The following is a 17,550-nucleotide window of genomic DNA, read 5'->3' on the forward strand; positions in this document are numbered from 1 at the left end:
TGCCTGAAGTTATGAAATCATCCAATGGCCAAAGGGGATCCTTACAAAGTGCAATGTCAATCACTTTTCAGTGGGACCTTAGGGAGGGGACTGACAAGGGAAGCACAAAGCCCAGGATGGTGAAGGAGAGACCAGAAGTAGTCTTTTTATTTATTATTATTAACATATATTATTTGTTTCAGGGGTACAGGTCTGTGATTCATCACAGTTATACAATTCACAGCGTTCACCATAGCACATACCTTCCCCAGTGTCCATCACCCAGCTCCCCCATCCCTCCCACCCACCTCCACTCCAGCAACCCTCAGTTTGTTTCCTGAGATTAAGAGTCTGTTATGGTTTGTCTCCCCTCTATGGTTTTGTCTTGTTTCATTTTTCCCTCCCTTCCCCTATGATCTTTTGTCTTGTTCTTCACAGACACAGACAGAGAGTCAAGTTAGACATGAAGTCAACTGCCATGTTGGGAGAATACTCAAGCAGTCCTATAGAGCATTTCACGTGGCAGAGAACTGAGAGCCTCCTGCCAACCACCAGCACTACCCTGTTAGATGTGCTTGGGTTTCCTCTTTAAAACTGGTGCTCATGGCCTGGCTTTCTACAGAAGACAACAATACCTACAGAAGTAATGGGGTGGAGAAAGCAGGTGGCAGACACCAGATAGCTTACCTGATAGCTGCTGCTGCCAATTCCATTTCTGACTCATGAAAGCCTTTAAAGAACAGTTTATTCTTGGGAAACAGGTATGGGGGAAGTTCAAAACGAGAAAGAAGGACTAGAGGTATAACTTAAGAAAAAGATGACTGGATCCAGCATCCTGAAGCCACCTATTCCCAAATATTCTCTCCATAGGCAAGGTCAAGGCACAAAGCAAGAGGGGAGTAGCCAGTGGGCTTCAAGGATGATGGGAGGTAATGAACTAAAGAAAAGTAGATCTTAAAAAGTTTTCATCACAAGAAAAAAAAATCTGTAACTATGTATGTTGACAGACACTAACCAGACGTACTGTGGTGATCATTTTGCAATATATACAAATACCGAATCATTATGTTGTGCACCTAAAATTAATATAATGTTATATGTCAATTACACCTCAATAAAAAAACATTTTTAAGTAAAATAAATAAAAATTAAGGCTAGACCTCAAAAAAAGAACTGAAAAAAAAGTGATGCCCCTCAGAAAATTGTGTTTCTTTTTTTTTTTTAAAGATTTTATTTATTTATTTGAGACAGAGAGAATGAGAGAGAGAGAGCACATGAGAGGGGGGAGGGTCAGAGGGAGAAGCAGACTCCCCGCTGAGCGGGGAGCCCGATGCGGGACTCGATCCAGGGACTCCAGGATCATGACCTGAGCCGAAGGCAGTCGCTTAACCAACTGAGCCACCCAGGCGCCCAGAAAATTGTGTTTCAAACTACTAACTACATTATAAAGACCATTTATGGGGCACCTGGGTGGCTCAGTCAGTTGAGCATCCAACTCTTGATTTCAACTGGGGTCATGATCTCAGGGCTGTGGAACTGAGCTCCAAGGGAGGCTCTGCCCTCAGCGCAGAGTCTGCTTGTCCCTCCCCCTCTGCTCCTTCCCCCAGCTCGCATATTCACTCACTCTCTAAAATAAAATAAATCTTTAAAAAAAGACCAATCATAAGAAACTAAAAAAACAAATAAACAAAAAACAAAATGCAATACAGATCAATAGATTTCAATGTAAAGGAGAATGAAAAGGTCCTTCATATGGTTTCAAATTCATATTACAACTAACCCTTAAGAAACTCCCATAGTATCAGAGAACATCCATGGTTATCTGGAAAGGCAACTGAAATACTCTTCCCAATGCTAACTATAATTGGGTGAAACTGGATTTTCTTCACATACTTCAACATTTTATATATCACAACGGACGTATCACAGCAGAATAAAGGCAGCACAGATGAAAATCCAGTTTTTTTCTTTACTAAGCCAGACATTAAAGAGATTTGCAAAAATTTATGTATTACATTAACATGTAATGAGTTTATTATTTTTAAGATGAACTAAAAATTTTTCAGTTTTAATTTGTAATATGGTAATAAATATCAATTGACAAAACCAATATAAACAGAAGCTCTATGGAGGTTCTCAATAATTCTTTTTTTCTAATATTTTATTTATAGTCCTCAATAATTCTTAAGTGTAAACAGTGGCATGAAAAAAAGTTTGAGAACCTCCAGATTATTTGGGGAAAAATATACACATATACTTTTAGACAGGCATAAAGATATCTGGAAACAAATTAAAAAATGTTAATATTACTACACTGGGGATTTAGGACTAACAGATTGTGATAACAAAGTGATTTGAATGGGATTTTTTTTTCATATTTCATCTTAGGCTTTAAACTTTTTAAAGCCAGGATTATTTTAATGTATTTCATGTGTTATTTTTATGAGTTACTAAAATAGACTAAAGTGAAAAAAACTATAAAGATGGCATAATCCCACTTGTGTAACAAGAAAATTATACTTCAATCTATTGAGTCATATAAATAAATATAAAAGTCTGAAAGGATATACACTAAAATAACACCAACTATCTAAGAAGTGGTGGAATTAAGGAAGAGCATTTTCTTCTTTATGCTTTTTGGAATTCTTTGTTGTGGGTATGCACATGTGCACAGGTATTTTTGCAACAAGCTTTTAATATTTTAATAAGTCATTTCCTATTAAAGGATGGTTGACATTATACCAGGTAACTGAAAATCAATAAAAAAAAAAAGCAGGGACAATATTAATACATCAAAGTAGAATTTAAAGCAAAAAGCATCATCTGATATTAAGGGATATTACAAGAAAGCTCTAACAGCTGCTTGTCTTTCTGTGTCAAATAGCCAAACTATGTAAAATTAGAAAGTGTTTCCCCAAAAATAAAACATAAAATTTATTAATGTACTTTATCTGCACCATGGACTGCCTTTCTACAGCATGTACAAAAGATTAGAATTTCTTTGATATATTTGTTATTAACACTGGAAAAGTATATACATATATAATCAGTACACTAGGCAGACTAATACACATAGGAAGGTCCAGAAAGACATACATTAAAACATCAAACATGGTTATCTCAAGTGTCATTACCAAGAACATTCATTTTATGTATGTATGTATGTATGTATGTACGTACGTATGTATTTATTAAGATTTTGAGAGGGCACCAAGGTGGCTCAGTTGGTTAAGTGTCTGCCTTCGGCTCAGGTCATGATCCCGGGGTCCTAGGATCGAGTCGCACATTGGGCTCCCCATGCTCTGCAGGGAGCCTGCTTCTCCCTTTGCCTCTGCCTGCCACTCCCCCTGCTTGTGCTCTCTCTCTCTGTCAAATAAATAAATAAAATCTTAAAAAAAAAAAAAAGATTTTATTTGGGAGAGAGAGAGAAAGCACCAGGAGGGAGGAGCAGAGGGAGAGGGAAAAGCAGACTCCTTGATGAGCAGGGGGCCTAACTGTGGGGCTCAATCCCAGGACCCTGAGATCATGCCCTGGGCTGAAAGCAGATGCTTAACCAACTGAACCACCCAGGGCCCCTAAGCCCATAGTCTTAAATTGCATAAATTAGATTTCACTGGACATTGCCTTTAAAGAAAAATTTATTTTATTTTATTTTTTTAAAGATTTTATTTATTTATTCGAGAGAGAGAGAGAATGAGAGATAGAGAGCACGAGAGGGAAGAGGGTCAGAGGGAGAAGCAGACTCCCCGCTGAGCAGGGAGCCCGATGTGGGACTCAATCCCGGGACTCCAGGATCATGACCTGAGCCGAAGGCAGTCACTTAACCAACTGAGCCACCCAGGCGCCCTAAAAAAAAATTTTTTTAGAGAGTGTGAGCGCACGATGGGGGACAGGCAGAGGGAGGGGGAGAATCTCAAAAAGGCTCCAGGCCCAGTGTGGGGCTCGAACCCACAACCCCAAGATGATGGCCTGAGCTGAAATCACAGTCTGATGCTCTACCGACTGAGCCACTCAGGCGCCCCAAGAACTTTCATTTAAAATTTTATGAACTCCAGGGACACCTGGGTGGCTCAGTCAGTTAAGCACCTGCCTTCGGCTTGGGTCGTGATCCTGGGGTCTGGGGATCGAGTCCCGCCATCGGGCTCCTTGCTCAGTGGGGAGTCTGCTTCTCCCTCTGCCTGCTGCTCCTCCTGCTTGTGCTTCTCTCTCTCTCTGACAAATAAATAAATAGAATCTTAAAAAAAAAAACAAAACACTTCATCAACTCTGTTTTAAATTTGGGGTAGACATGTATTGTTTTTATAATCAGAAAAAAAGACATCACCAGAGAGAAATAAAGAAATCCAATGTGGGGCTCGATCCCAGAACCCTGAGATCACGACCTGAGCCAAAACCAAGAGCTGAACGCTCAACTGACTGACTGCAACACCCAGGCACCCCAGGAAATAGCAGATTTTAATTATACATGTAATAAGCTTGGTTGAATATAGACACCAAATCTTTATCCAACAAAAAAACACATTCCTTGATAAACACCTAGTTGTCAACAGTGATTACTTCTTAAAAGAAGGAAAAGAAATGAGGTAGGGGTTGGACAGGGATGACATGTAAGCAACTATTACATGGGGTGTGATTTTATCCATATTTATTTTTTTAATTTTTAATTTATATTTTTATATATACATTTTTTTCTTTTCAAATTTTTATTTAAATTCTAGTTAAGTTAACATACAGTGCAATATTAGTTTCAGGAGCAGAATTCAGTGATTCATCACTTACATACAACACCCAATGCTCATCTCAAGTGCCCTCCTTAATGCCCATCACCCCATCTAGTTCATACCCCACCCACCTCCCTCCATCAACCCTCAGTTTCTTCTCTATCATTAAGAGTCTCTTATGGTTTGTTTCCCTCTAATTTTTCCCCCCTTCCATATGTTCATCTGTTTTTTTTCTTAAATTCTACCTATGAGTGAAATCATATGATATCTCATTCTCTGACTTATTTCTAGTTCCATCCACCTCATTGCAAATGGCAAGATTTCATTCTTTTTGATGGCTGAGCAATACTGCAGTGTGTGTGTGTGTGTGTGTGTACACACAACATCTTCTTTATCCATTCATCAGTCAATGGCCATTTGGCTGTTGTTGATAATGCTGCCATATATATATAATGCTGCTATAAACACTGGGGTGCATGTACCCCACAGAATCTGTATTTTTATATCCTTTGGGTAAATACCTAATAGTGCAATTGCTGGATTGTAGGGTAGTTCTATTTTTAACTTCTTGAGGAATTTCCATACTGTTCTCCAGAGTGGCTGCACCAGTTTACATTCCCATCCAACACTGCAAGAGGGTTGGTTCCCCTTTCTCTGCATCCTCACCAACACCTGTTCTTTCTTGTGTTGTTCATTTTAGCTATTCCGACAGGTGTGAGGTGGTATCTCATTGTGGTTTTGATTTGTATTTCCCCTATGATGAATGATGTTGAGCATCTTTTCATGTGTCTGTTAGCCATCTGGATGTCTTCTTTGGAAAAATGTTTTTCATGTCTTCTGCCCATTTCTTAACTGGACTTATTTAGTTTTGGGTGCTGAGTTTGATAACTTCTTTATAAGGTTTTGGATACTAACCCTTTATCAGATATGTTGTTTGCAAATATGTTTTCCTATTCTTTTCAGTTTTATTGATTGTTTTATCCATATCTGTTTAAAGTTTGAAACAAGTACTGCAAAATGCCTGGCTTTCAGGAGCTGGATGATAGGTCCATGGCTTTTCACTTTATCTCTCTATTTTTCTCTAAGGTTAAAATATTAATTAAAAAAATATATCCCAGGGCGCCTGGGTAGCTCAGTTGGTTAAACGTCTGCCTTTGGCTCAGGTCATGATTTCGGGATCCTAGGATCAAGACCCATGTCGGGCTCCCTGCTTGGCAGGGAGTCGTCTTCTCCCTTTCCCTCTGCCCCTCCCTTTCCCCATCCCCCTCTGCTCTTGCTCTGTCTCTGGCTTTCTCTCTCTCAAATAAATAAGTAAAATCTTAAAAATAAAATAAAAAAAAAAAACTCATAATATTAATGGAACATTATTAAGCCATAAGGACCTCAATACATGCCTATATGAAATAAAATGAAAGATTAATATGAAAAGGATAAACAAAAACCAAAAAAAACAAGCTACTAAGAATTCCAAATATGTTCCTAAATAACTTTTGGGTCACAGAAAAAATATAAACTTTAAAAATGTATTTTCAGAAGAAAATTCACAGCCTTAAATGCAAGAAAGAACATAAATACCAAACTATAAAAATCAAGATGCTAAGAAAATATAAATCTACAAACGGGTGAAAATAGATTTTTCTTTATCTTTTCTTTTTAAAAAAAAATTTCATTTATTTATTTGAGAGAGACAGAGAGAGCACAATCAGGGGGAGTGAGAGGGACAGGGAGAGGCAGCCTCCCCGCTGAGCAGGGAGCCAGATGTGGAGCTCGATCCCAGGACACTGGAATCAGGATTTGAGCCAAAGGCAGATGCTTAACTGACTGAGCCACCCAGGCACTCCAGATTTTCTTAAATAAAAAAGCAAAAGCAAAAACAAACAAAAAACAGGAAAAAAAAAACAACACAACTGATAAATACAAGAGCTTTTATAAACCAAACACATAAACAATAAACCAGTCTCTAGCAAATCTCATTTTTTAAAAAGGAAAACATAATAAAAACAATGAGGGCTGCCTGGGTGGCTCAGTTGGTTAAGCATCTCTGCCTTCCACTCAGGGTCCTGGGATTGAGGCCAGCATTGGGCTCCCTGCTCAGTGGGGAGTTTGCTTCTCCCTCTCCTTCTGCCCCTCCCCCCACTCGTGCTCATGCTCTCCCTCTTTCTCAAATAGATAAAAAAAATCTTAAAAACAAACAGTGAGGGGACGCCTGGGTGGCTTAGTCAGTTAAGCGTCTGCCTTCAGCTCAGGTCATGATCCCAGGGTCAAGTGCCGCATTGGGCTCCTTGCTCAGCAGGGAGCCTGCTTCTCTCTCTCCCGTCTGCTGCTCCCCCTGCTTGTGCTCTGACAAATAAAAATAAAATTAAACTAAAAAAAAACAACAAGAAGACGGGCTAACAGAAGAGATACGGAAAAGAGTAGAAGATATGCTACTTTGTATAGCCTATGCTAAAAAAAACTTGAAAATCTCTAAGAAAAAAGTGTCTCCTAGGAAACCTTATCAAGAAAGATGTAGCAACCTCACACCTGTCAAAATGGCTAAAACTAACAAGTCAGGAAATGACAGATGTTGGCGAGGATGCGGAGAAAAGGGGAAGTATGTTTTCCATACTCTGGAAAACAGTATGGAGGTTCCTCAACAAGCTGAAAACAGAGCTACCCTATAACCCAGCAATTGCACTGCTATTTACCCCAAAGATACAAATGTAGTGATCCAAAGGGGCATCTGCACCCCAATGTTCATAGCAGCAATGTTCACAATAGCCAAACTATGGAAAGAGCCCAGATGTCCATCGACAGATGAATGGGTAAAGAAGTGGTATATATATACAATGGAATACTACTCAGCCATCAAAAAAATATGAAATCTTGCCATTTGTAATGATGTGGATTGAATTAAAGGGTATTATGCTAAGTGAAATAAGTCAATCAGAGAAATATGATTTCACTCATGTGGTATTTAAGAAACAAAACAGAGGATCACAGGGGAAGAGAGGAAAAAAATAAAACAAGACGAAATCAGAGAGGGAAACAAACCATAAGAGACTCTTAATCATAGGAAACAAACTGAGGTGGCGCCTGGGTGGCTCAGTCGTTAAGTGTATGCCTTTGGCTCAGGTCATGATCCCAGGGTCCTGGGATCGAGCCCCGCAACAGGCTCCCTGCTCCACGGAAAGCCTGCTTCTCCCTCTCCCACTGCCCCTGCTTGTGTTCCCTTTCGCTGTGTCTCTGTCAAATAAATAAATAAAATCTTAAAAAAAAAAGGGAAACAAACTGAGGATTGCTGGAGGGGAGGGAGGTGGGGAATGGGGTAACTGGGTGATGGACATTAAGGAGAGCACATGAATGTAATGAGCACTGGTATTATATAAGACTGATGAATCACTGACCTCTATCTCTGAAACCAATAATACATTATATGCTAATTAACTGAATTTAAATAAATTTTAAAAAGATATAGCAAAGAAATTATGGATGGGGAAAACATGAAAAAGTTAACAGAGAACTGGCAGAAACAAATTTTTCAGTGCTTTCTTTCAAATCTATGCTATGTATCCTTCTCAATTCATTTTATCAAGTTAGTCATCTTATAAAGCCAGCACATGCTTGAAATAAAAATCTAACAAGGAGAAAGCACAAAATTATCATACAGAACAACATCATTCCCTTTGCCTAAAATTCATTCTCTGCCCCAAATGTTCCCATTCATCATTCCTTTTCATCATTCAGGTGTCAGCTCAAATATAACCTCCTCAGAAATGCCTTACTTCACCACCCTATTTAAAATAACTCCGATGGGGCGCCTGGGTGGCTCAGTTGTTAAACGTCTGCCTTCGGTTCAGGTCATGATCCCAGGGTCCTGGGATTGAGTCCAACATCTGGCTCCCTGCTCCACGGGAAGCCTGCTTCTCCCTCTCCCACTCCCCCTGCTTCTGCTCCTGCTCTCGCTAGCTTGCTCTCTCTGTAAAATAAATAAAATCTTAAAAAAATAAAATAAAATAACTTCGAGATCCTGTGACATTTCCCATACTCATCTTATTCACAACATTTATTACAAATTAAAATTATCCAGAATTAAGCTCCCTGAGAGTAGGATATTAGTCTTGTTCCCGGATATATGTATACCAGAGCCTAGAATTTAATTGCTCAAAAGTGTGTTAAATAACTAAATATAATTTAGGAATATATTTCCGGAAATCTTTAGTACCCTATTAAAATAACATACTATAATTAAAACATAGTAATCTCAACAGAGATCATATGAACATAGTAAGATTGGAAGATAGTTGGCAGATACTTATTGAGAGCCTATGATGTGCTGGAATGTTTTAGATGCTAGGAAGACAGCAGTTAACAAAACCAAAAAATACCTCTGCTCTCACAGAGCTTAATTTCTAGTGATCTATCTCAAAACAATATCACACTCGATAATAAAACATTAGAGGCATTATAGTAAGGACAATGTTTGCTATTACCATTATTAAGTGACACTGTTATGAAGTTCTAGAAATTCAATGATCAAGTAAAAGAAACAAAAGATCTATATACGGAAAAAAAGAAATCACTGAGTTGCAGATGATACAGCTACCTAGAAAATCCAAAAGAATAAACTATAAAATATGTAATAAGAAAGTTCACATTAACGTATTTGGTTACAAGCCAAATATATAAAAATCAAGTTTTCCCAAAGAGCCACTGAAAAAAAATAAGAGAGAGGGGCACTATACAGAGGGATCTGGTCACCAACTTTTATAAAATTTTATAATAAACTTTGATCATAATTTTTCCTTCCCACACATTTATTTTTAAAGACTAACGAGTTGCAAATTAAAAAAAAAAAAACTTCTATGAAGAGAAAGGATTCCTGCTGGAAAAAATACATATCTTTGGTTCATTATCAAACCAGGAAAAAAGAAATAAGCTCAGAATGAATCCTACTATACCTCTATGTTCCAGTTATGCTGTTCCAAGGTATGGCGACATTGATCCATAGATTCTATGCCAGTCAGATCCTGAAAAGAAGGAAAAACCAAGAAGTTACTTAGGGAGAAACCAACAGTAAATATGTAGATATTTTTACCCCTTATACTTATGAATGCTGCTGGGAAACTACACTGAAAAGTACTGAAGGCAGATGTTCAAGTATGGTAAAAATGTCACTATTCAGAATTTACCTAGTCAGTTATAGCAGGTATTATTCCCATAGGGAAAAAAAATTCAAGTTTCTTACCCTTTAAAATTTCAAGGTTTTCAATTAAGATGACTACTGATTAAAATCAATTTCTCCTCTCAAACTGAAGTTTAAAAAATTAAAGATTTCTTCAACCACTGGGTCCAGCAAAATATTCTTTTTTTTATGTTAAGTTAGCCACCATACAGTACATCATTAGTTTTTGTTCAGTGTTTCATTAGTTGCATGTAACACCCAGTGCTCATTACAACATGTGCCCTCCTTAATACCCATCCCCCTAACACCCTCCCCTTTGAAACCCTTAGTTTGTTTCCTGGAATCCATAGTCTCTCATGGTTTGTCTCCCTCTCTGATTTCCCTTCCTTCAGTTTTCCCTTCCTTCTCCTAATGTCCTCCATACTATTCCTTATGTTCCACATATGAGTGAAACCATACGATAACGGACTTTCTCTACTTGACTTATTTCACTTAGCATAATCCCCTCCAGTCCCATCCGTGTTGATGCAAATGATGGGTATTCATCTCTTCTGATGGCTGAGTATTATTCCATTGTATATACAAACCACATATTCTTTATCCATTCATCCGTTGAAGGGCATCTTGGCTCCTTCTACCGTTTGGCTATTGTGAACATTGCTGCTATGAACACTGGGGTACGTAGGCCCCTTCTTGTCACTTCATTTGTATCTTTGGGGTAAATACCCAGTAGTGCAATTGCTGGGTTGTAGGGTAGCTCTACTTTTAACTTTCTGAGGAACCTCCGTACTGTTTTCCAAAGTGGCTGTATCAGCTTCCAGCAAAATATTCTTTAATGTTCAACAATTCTGTTTATAATATATAATAATACAATAATGCAGGTTTCCTGCAAAATATAATGCCTTACAATAATTTATATCATTTTACCTACTGGCATATAACCTAGCTTATAATATGAACTGTGTAAAACTGAATCTGTTATTCATAGGTTTCCCTATGATTAAGTATTTTCCCTATTCCCTTTTCCTTGGACTATTCTCAGATTTCACTTTGTTCCTTCTCTGGCTCCTCTTCATCCACCCCTCTAAATGGAATTTCCCTAAGGATGTGTCCCTGGTTTTCATCTCTCTATATCCCCCCTCCCTGGCAATCATAGATAGATAGATGATAGATAGATAGATAGATAGAGGGGGAGGGAGAGGGAGAGAGAATCTGAAGCAGACTCCATGCTGAGCACAGAGCCCGACACGGGGCTCAATCTCATTACCCTGAAATCATGACCTGAACCAAAACCAGGAGTCAGACACTTAACCAACCAAGTCACCCAGGCATCCCACTGGCAATCTCATTTAATCCCTAGTCTTCAACCACCCTTTCTACTCAGATGACTCCTAATTTAATCTCTGGGCCCGCCATCTCTTCTGAAGTTTAGCAGCACATTTCCAATAGCCTATTCAACATTTCCACCCAGATGTAGCATCAGTACCTCACAGGCATCATTTAAAACCACCACATGTGTTAATGACACCACCACTCTCCAAAATATACAGGCAGGGGCACCTGGGTGGCTCAGTTAAGCAACTGCCTTCAACTCAGGTCATGATTCCCGAGTCCCAGGATTAAGCCCCACCCACATCAGGCTCCCGGCTCAGCGGGGAGTCTGCTTCTCCCTCTCCCCCTGCCTCTCCCCCTGCCCGTCTCTCTCTCTCTCTCAAATAAATAAAATCTCAAATACACACACACACACACACACACACACACACAGGCAAAGATGACCTCGGGAACCTCAGCCTCATTTTTGAGTACTCTATGCCTTAACTCCACACTTCATCAGCAATCAAGTTCTGACCATTTTCTGTATTACATCTGTAACCACTTTTCCCTTCCCACATCCAGAATCTTTAATCAAGCTTTTATAACACTTCAACTGAATTGTCAAAATCATTATTTTCTCTCTCCAACTATTTTGTGTATGTGTGTGCACATGTACATGCATGTATGTATATTCCTCCTCTGCTCAAAACTTTTCAGATGATTGGATAGTAAATTCCAAAACCCTTAGCTTGGCATTCAAGTGTTCCTATTAACATTGACCCCAACCCAGCTTTCTAGATTATTTTCTATTTCCCTTCAGGTATCTAATACTTAATAAATCACAGTTCATATGTACATCTAATGACCAGAATTTCCACAGAGCTAAATCCTAAACTTCTTTTGAGGTCTAATACAAAAGTCAAATCCATCCATCCATCCATGTAACAAATATCTATTATCTATTCTCTGTCCTACTTACTATACCCAAGAGACACAAAGATGAATAGGATAAAGTCTCTATTCTAAAGAAATTCCTCTTAACAACCAGCAAGCAAAAGGAGAAAGAGATTGATCTCAACCTCACAATAATGTGGTAACATGCACTTCTGAATGAGGAGCCTGAGGTTTTCTTTTTTTGAAAGATTTTTTATTTATTTATTTGACAGAGAGAGAGAGACAGCAAGAGAGGGAATATAAGCAGGGGGAGTGGGAGAGGGAGAAGCAGGCTTCCCACAGAGCAGGGAGCCCAACTCGGGGCTGGAGCCCAATGCGGGGCTTGATCCCAGGACCCTGGGATCATGACCTGAGCCGAAGGCAGATGCTTAACAACTGAGCCACCCAGGCGCCCCATGGAACCTGAGGTTCTTGCCTTGATTCTGTACCCTGTAACCATGGACCAGACACATTTTAACTCTTCAGGATTTAATTCTAAAAGATTTTAGCTTCCTTTATGTGTACCATGAAGGACTTAGTTTGGACTGGTTGTCCTTTCCAGATCTTAAAAAAACCAAAAAACCTGAAGTTTGCATTACTTAGGTATGTTGGCAATTGTTTATTTTTTAAAAAACCCACTAGTATATAAATTTTGATAGGAAAAAAATTATGTTTAAAATACTGTACAAATTTCAAAACTAAAATTGAAAAGTTCTGTTAATTACTCTAGAGCTCTATTAATTAGACAAACTGGCTTTGGGGTGCCTGGGTGGCTCAGTTGGTTAAGAGTCCAACTCAGATCATGAGATCAAGCCCCACATCAGGCTCTGCACTGGGTGTTTGGAGCCTACCTAGGATTCTCTCTCCTTCTGTCCCTGCCCTGCCCTCTTAAAAACAAACAAACAAACAAACAAAAAAAACAAAAACCACTGGCTTTGACAGCTCTAACAGTCTGGACTTTAGTTTCTGACCACTCTAGGCCTTTTATCAATTTAGCTACTGCCTTCTGACTCCCCCCTTAACTTCCAATTTCCTCACAGCCTTCTGTAGAAGACTGGGGTTTCCCCTCCTCTGTATACATTCTCTTTAAGAATTAGACTCTACTTTTACCTTCTTCTCAGGGTGAATGGCCACTCTGCTTTAAATTGTTTTCTATCAATCTTATGTACCTATTTTTTTTTAAGATTTTATTTTTATTTATTTGACAGAGAGAGACACAGCGAAAGAGGGAACACAAGCAGGGGGAGTGGGAGAGGGAGAAGCAGGCCTCCCACGGAGCAGGGAGCCCAATGTGGGGCTCGATCCCAGGACCTTGGGATCATGACCTGAGCCGAAGGCAGACGCTTAACGACTGAGCCACCCAGGCACCCCGTTATGTACCTATTATTTTCTACCTTCTACTACAATTATTTATACTCTATTGCCTTATCAGAGGATATAAGCTCCTTGAGAACAGTGTCTAGGATATATCTATAGCACACAGGAAGGACCTAAAAAGTTACAGAAAAAGTTAGTCCAAATTAAAAAGACCTATATGTATAAGCTTTGATAACTGCCGCTATAAACTGAAATCCTCCAGACATTCTCATCAGGTCTCATTGTATATTAATACCCTGGGGCTTTAAAATCCCAAAAGTTCTGACTAGATGTTAAGCTGGGTGTTAAAAACACAAATTTGCAGAATCTTCCTGAAGGTAAGTCAGAGATGAAGCCTGGGAATCTTTTAAAGCTCTTCAATGAATTCTAATGTACACCAGGCTGGGAAATTCATGGTATTGTACAGTTCTACACACAAGAGATTATATGTCACTTATTAACTTTTTTTTGCACATCTTCAATATACTGAAACACCTAACCTAATTTGTAAGTAAAACTCTTTCGTAAGTAGTGAATCAGGGTGAACTGGAAGCCCAACTAAACAAGCCTGCTTTTATCACTACTATAAGTACTAAAACCATGCACTAGTAATAAGGAATTCTGGACACACCCAGGCAGGACTATTTATTCATCTATCAACAAATGTTCACTGACCCAGTATTCTAGATATCCAGGATACAAATACAGTTCCTGTTTTCATTAAGTTTATATCTTACCAGAGGCAGACTGATAAAAACAAACCACACACACAGAGCAAATAAATGAACACATTTTTAGGCTAGGGGATTCCTTTGGATTGAGTGTTCAAGGAAAGCCTCTATAAGAGCTTACTTTTCAGCAGAAAGCTGATGAAAGATAAGGGTTCAGCCATGGAAAAACATGCAGGAAGAGTATTCTAGGCAGGGCAACAAAGGTAAAAACTCAGACAAATGGATATATGACACTATACATTTGCAAAACCCATGGAACTTCATAGCAGAGTGAATCTTAATGCGTGTAAATTTAAAAAATCATTTAAAAGGTCAGAGGATCCTAGGATGGAACACAGCTTATGACAAAAGAATCTAATTGTATTATAAATATATGAAATGACCTCACTGAAGGGGATGAAAGGGAAAGGTGTGAACCTAAGTAGCTGTGGAAATGAGTGGAGTCTCTTAGACTAAAGGCAAAAGAAACTGCACGTAAGTGCTGTTCTCCAGTAGATAAAGGTGTTTGCCATAGGGTGTTAATTCTGAAGCCACTAAATCTATTGACATATACAGGAACTGAACAATTAAGTAAACAGAGGGGGGAAGGTCAGTTTTCTCAGTGTTGAAGTGGGAAGTTACAGATAACCCAGGGGAAAAGGCTAGAATGATCCATGTGGTAACGGATTAGAGTTGGAGACATCTGAATCAACTCATGTTTAGCTTAATATAGAATGGTTACAAAGAGAAATCATTGGCTTAGTATATACACATGTATGTCCTTGCTCCATCAGCTGAGAAAACCTAGAAGTAGTAATACACATCCCAGTAACAAGCACACGTAACGCCCAGATTTTGGTTGCTAACACCTTTCTCCAAAAAAAGGGACCAGGTTCCTTGGAAAAATAGGTGATCCTAGGACTAGGGCAGGATATACACAAGATGAGCCTAGAGAATCTCCTAGTGCCAGAAAGTAAGGAAGTGCCCAAAAGAACCCCACAATGATGGGGGTCTATCAAGGAGTCAACTCAAAGAGCTACCAGTAGCCAAAGATGGTACAATTTGAGTAACAAAACAGTCATGGATTATAATACAAAATAAACATCCATGAGTCCATATAAATACAAAACTGAATAAATGGGGGAGAATAGACAAATATCCTGTGCAAAACAACTCCAAATAATTGTGTAGATACTATGCCTTCAAGGAGGTAGAACATAACTCTCTACTCCTTAAGTGTGAGCTGTGTGCCGTGACTTTCTTCCAAAGAGTACAGTATGGAAAAGGAGAGGAAAAGACTAACTTTATAGTGGGGAAACCCAACACTACCACAACCAGGTAATCAAGTCAATGTCAATGGTGATAAACAGTGTTGACATTATGGACCCTTGATAAGATATAATAATAAAGCACTTTACCTCTGTGGTCTTCCTTCCAAAAATCCATAACCCTTGCCTAATCATGAAAAAAAAATCAGACAAATCCCAACTGAGGGACATTCTACAAAATACCTGACTAGTACTCCCAAAACCTGTCAAGACCATCAAAAACAAGTAAAGTCTGAGAAACTGTGACAGCCAAGAGGAGCCCAAGGAAACTTAGCTACTAAGTGTAATGTGGTATCCTAGATGGGATCCTGGAACAGAAAAAGAACATTAGGTAAAAACTAAAGGAATCTGATTAAAGTATGGACTTTAGTTAATAATAATATACCGATACTGGCATTAATTATAACAAAAGTACCAAATAATGTAACATGTTAATAAGGAACACTGAATGCAGGGGATATGGGAAGTTTGTGTACTATTTTTCCAACTTCTCTGTAAATCTAATTCTGAAGTCAAACGTTTACTTGAAAGTGAAAAAACAAAAGTGGGGGGACACTTCTGAGGCAGAACAAATTTGGAAAGCTGGCAGATAAGGTCTGAGAAGGCAGGGGAGAGAACATTCAGCTAGGGTGGTATTTCTAAGCTTTGCTTGCACATCAGAAGTATCTGTGGGAAATCTACGGATGCCTAGGCCTCTACCCCAAGCAACTTAATCAGACTGAAAATGAAGCCTCGGCATAAATTTTTTCCTAGGGAGTGGGAACTTCCAGGTGATTCTATTGTACAAGGTTGAGAATCAGTAACCAAGAGCTTTAATTCTAAGTTGAGCAGGAATGTCATGACCATATGTAGATTTTTTTAAAAAGTCATTCTGGCTGTGGGAAGAATTGCAGAGGGCATGAAGGAGAGCAAGACACCAGCTAAAAGACTATACAGAAGTCGAAGGGTAAGAAAATGGTAGTTTAGCTGGGGGGCGGAGCAAGATGGCGGAGGAGTAGGAGACCTAGATTTCGTCTGGTCTCAGGAATTCAGCTGAATAGGGATCAAACCATTCTGAACACCTACGAACTCAACAGGAGACCAAAGAAGAGAGTAGCAACAACTCTCTGAACAGAAAAGTGACCACTTTCTGGAAGGTAGGACGTGCGGAGAAGTGAATCCGAGGCGATATTCGGGAGGATAGACGGCGGGGGAGGGGCCTCCGCGGCCTCTTCTGGCAAGTGCTAGAGCCGCGGAGCACAAAATCGGACCTTTTAGAAGTTGGCTCCGTGGAGGGACGCCGCTGCAGTGGCTAAGCGGGGGGTGGAATCCTCCCGGGACAGTGTGGTCTCAGGACCCTTGGGGTCACAGAGAGACCGCGGGTGCCTGAGTGCGCCAGAGCTCCCAGGGATCGGAGCGGGGAAGCCGGCTGCAGAGACGGAGCAGAGTCGCGGGCTCTCAGCTCGGGGTTGCCATAAACTGTGATCTGCGGCCCAGTCGGGGCACGGCTCCTCCAGCAGGGACCCAGCAGGCGGCAGATCCGGGGAGACTCCCCTTCCTTCCCGGGGAGGAGCGGTGCGGGAACGCACTGCAGGGATCTGCTGGGTTTGGAGACTCTGCGCGGGGTCGGGTGCCAGAGATAGCAGCGCTCGGTCACAGGCCGGGTGAGCACGGAGTGCGGCCAGAGACTGGGGACACGGAAGTGACTGCTTTTCTCTGGGGGCACACTGAGGAGCGGGGCCCCGAGTTCTCAGCTCCTCTGGGTGGAGATTGGGAGGCCACCATTTCTGCCCTGGTCCTCCAAGGCTGTACGGAGAGCTTGCAGGGAACAAAAGCTCCTGAGAGCAAACCGGAGCAGCTTCCTTAGCCCGGACCCACAAGGGCAGGGCAATTCCGCCTCCAGCAAAGACATTTGGAAACCACAGCAACAGGCCCCTCCCCCAGAAGATCAGCACAAACAGCCAGCAAGCCAAGACCAAGTTGATCGATCAAGGAGAACGGGAGAACTCCAGCGCTAGGGGAATACTGCACATAGATTCATGGCTTTTTTTTTTTTTTTTTTTTTT

The 17,550-nt window shown here is 40.1% G+C and overlaps 1 protein-coding gene and 1 non-coding gene across 5 annotated transcripts in view; both read right to left on the minus strand.

Annotated features, from left to right (window-relative positions):
* FAF2 (Fas associated factor family member 2) overlaps positions 1-17,550 on the minus strand; it is a 78,806-nt gene that overhangs the window by 22,287 nt on the left and 38,969 nt on the right. For 3 of the 4 annotated variants that reach the window (XM_025867000.2, XM_025867001.2, XM_073889700.1), the window contains one exon: positions 9,641-9,709. In XM_025867000.2, the coding sequence (XP_025722785.1) occupies positions 9,641-9,709 (69 nt within the window). Of the gene's footprint in view, positions 1-9,640; positions 9,710-10,451; positions 10,713-17,550 lie in introns of all 4 variants that reach the window. The other variant, XM_073889695.1, reaches the window with a different exon arrangement.
* TRNAH-GUG (transfer RNA histidin (anticodon GUG)) lies at positions 3,907-3,996 on the minus strand. Its single transcript is given in 2 exon segments — positions 3,907-3,942; positions 3,960-3,996. It is a non-coding gene; the product is annotated as a tRNA-His (tRNA).

The sequence above is a fragment of the Callorhinus ursinus genome, unplaced genomic scaffold (genome assembly GCF_003265705.2).
Source record: "Callorhinus ursinus isolate GAN/ISIS: 27379988/994484 unplaced genomic scaffold, GSC_fseal_2.0 scaffold3, whole genome shotgun sequence".
Lineage (NCBI taxonomy): Eukaryota > Metazoa > Chordata > Mammalia > Carnivora > Otariidae > Callorhinus > Callorhinus ursinus.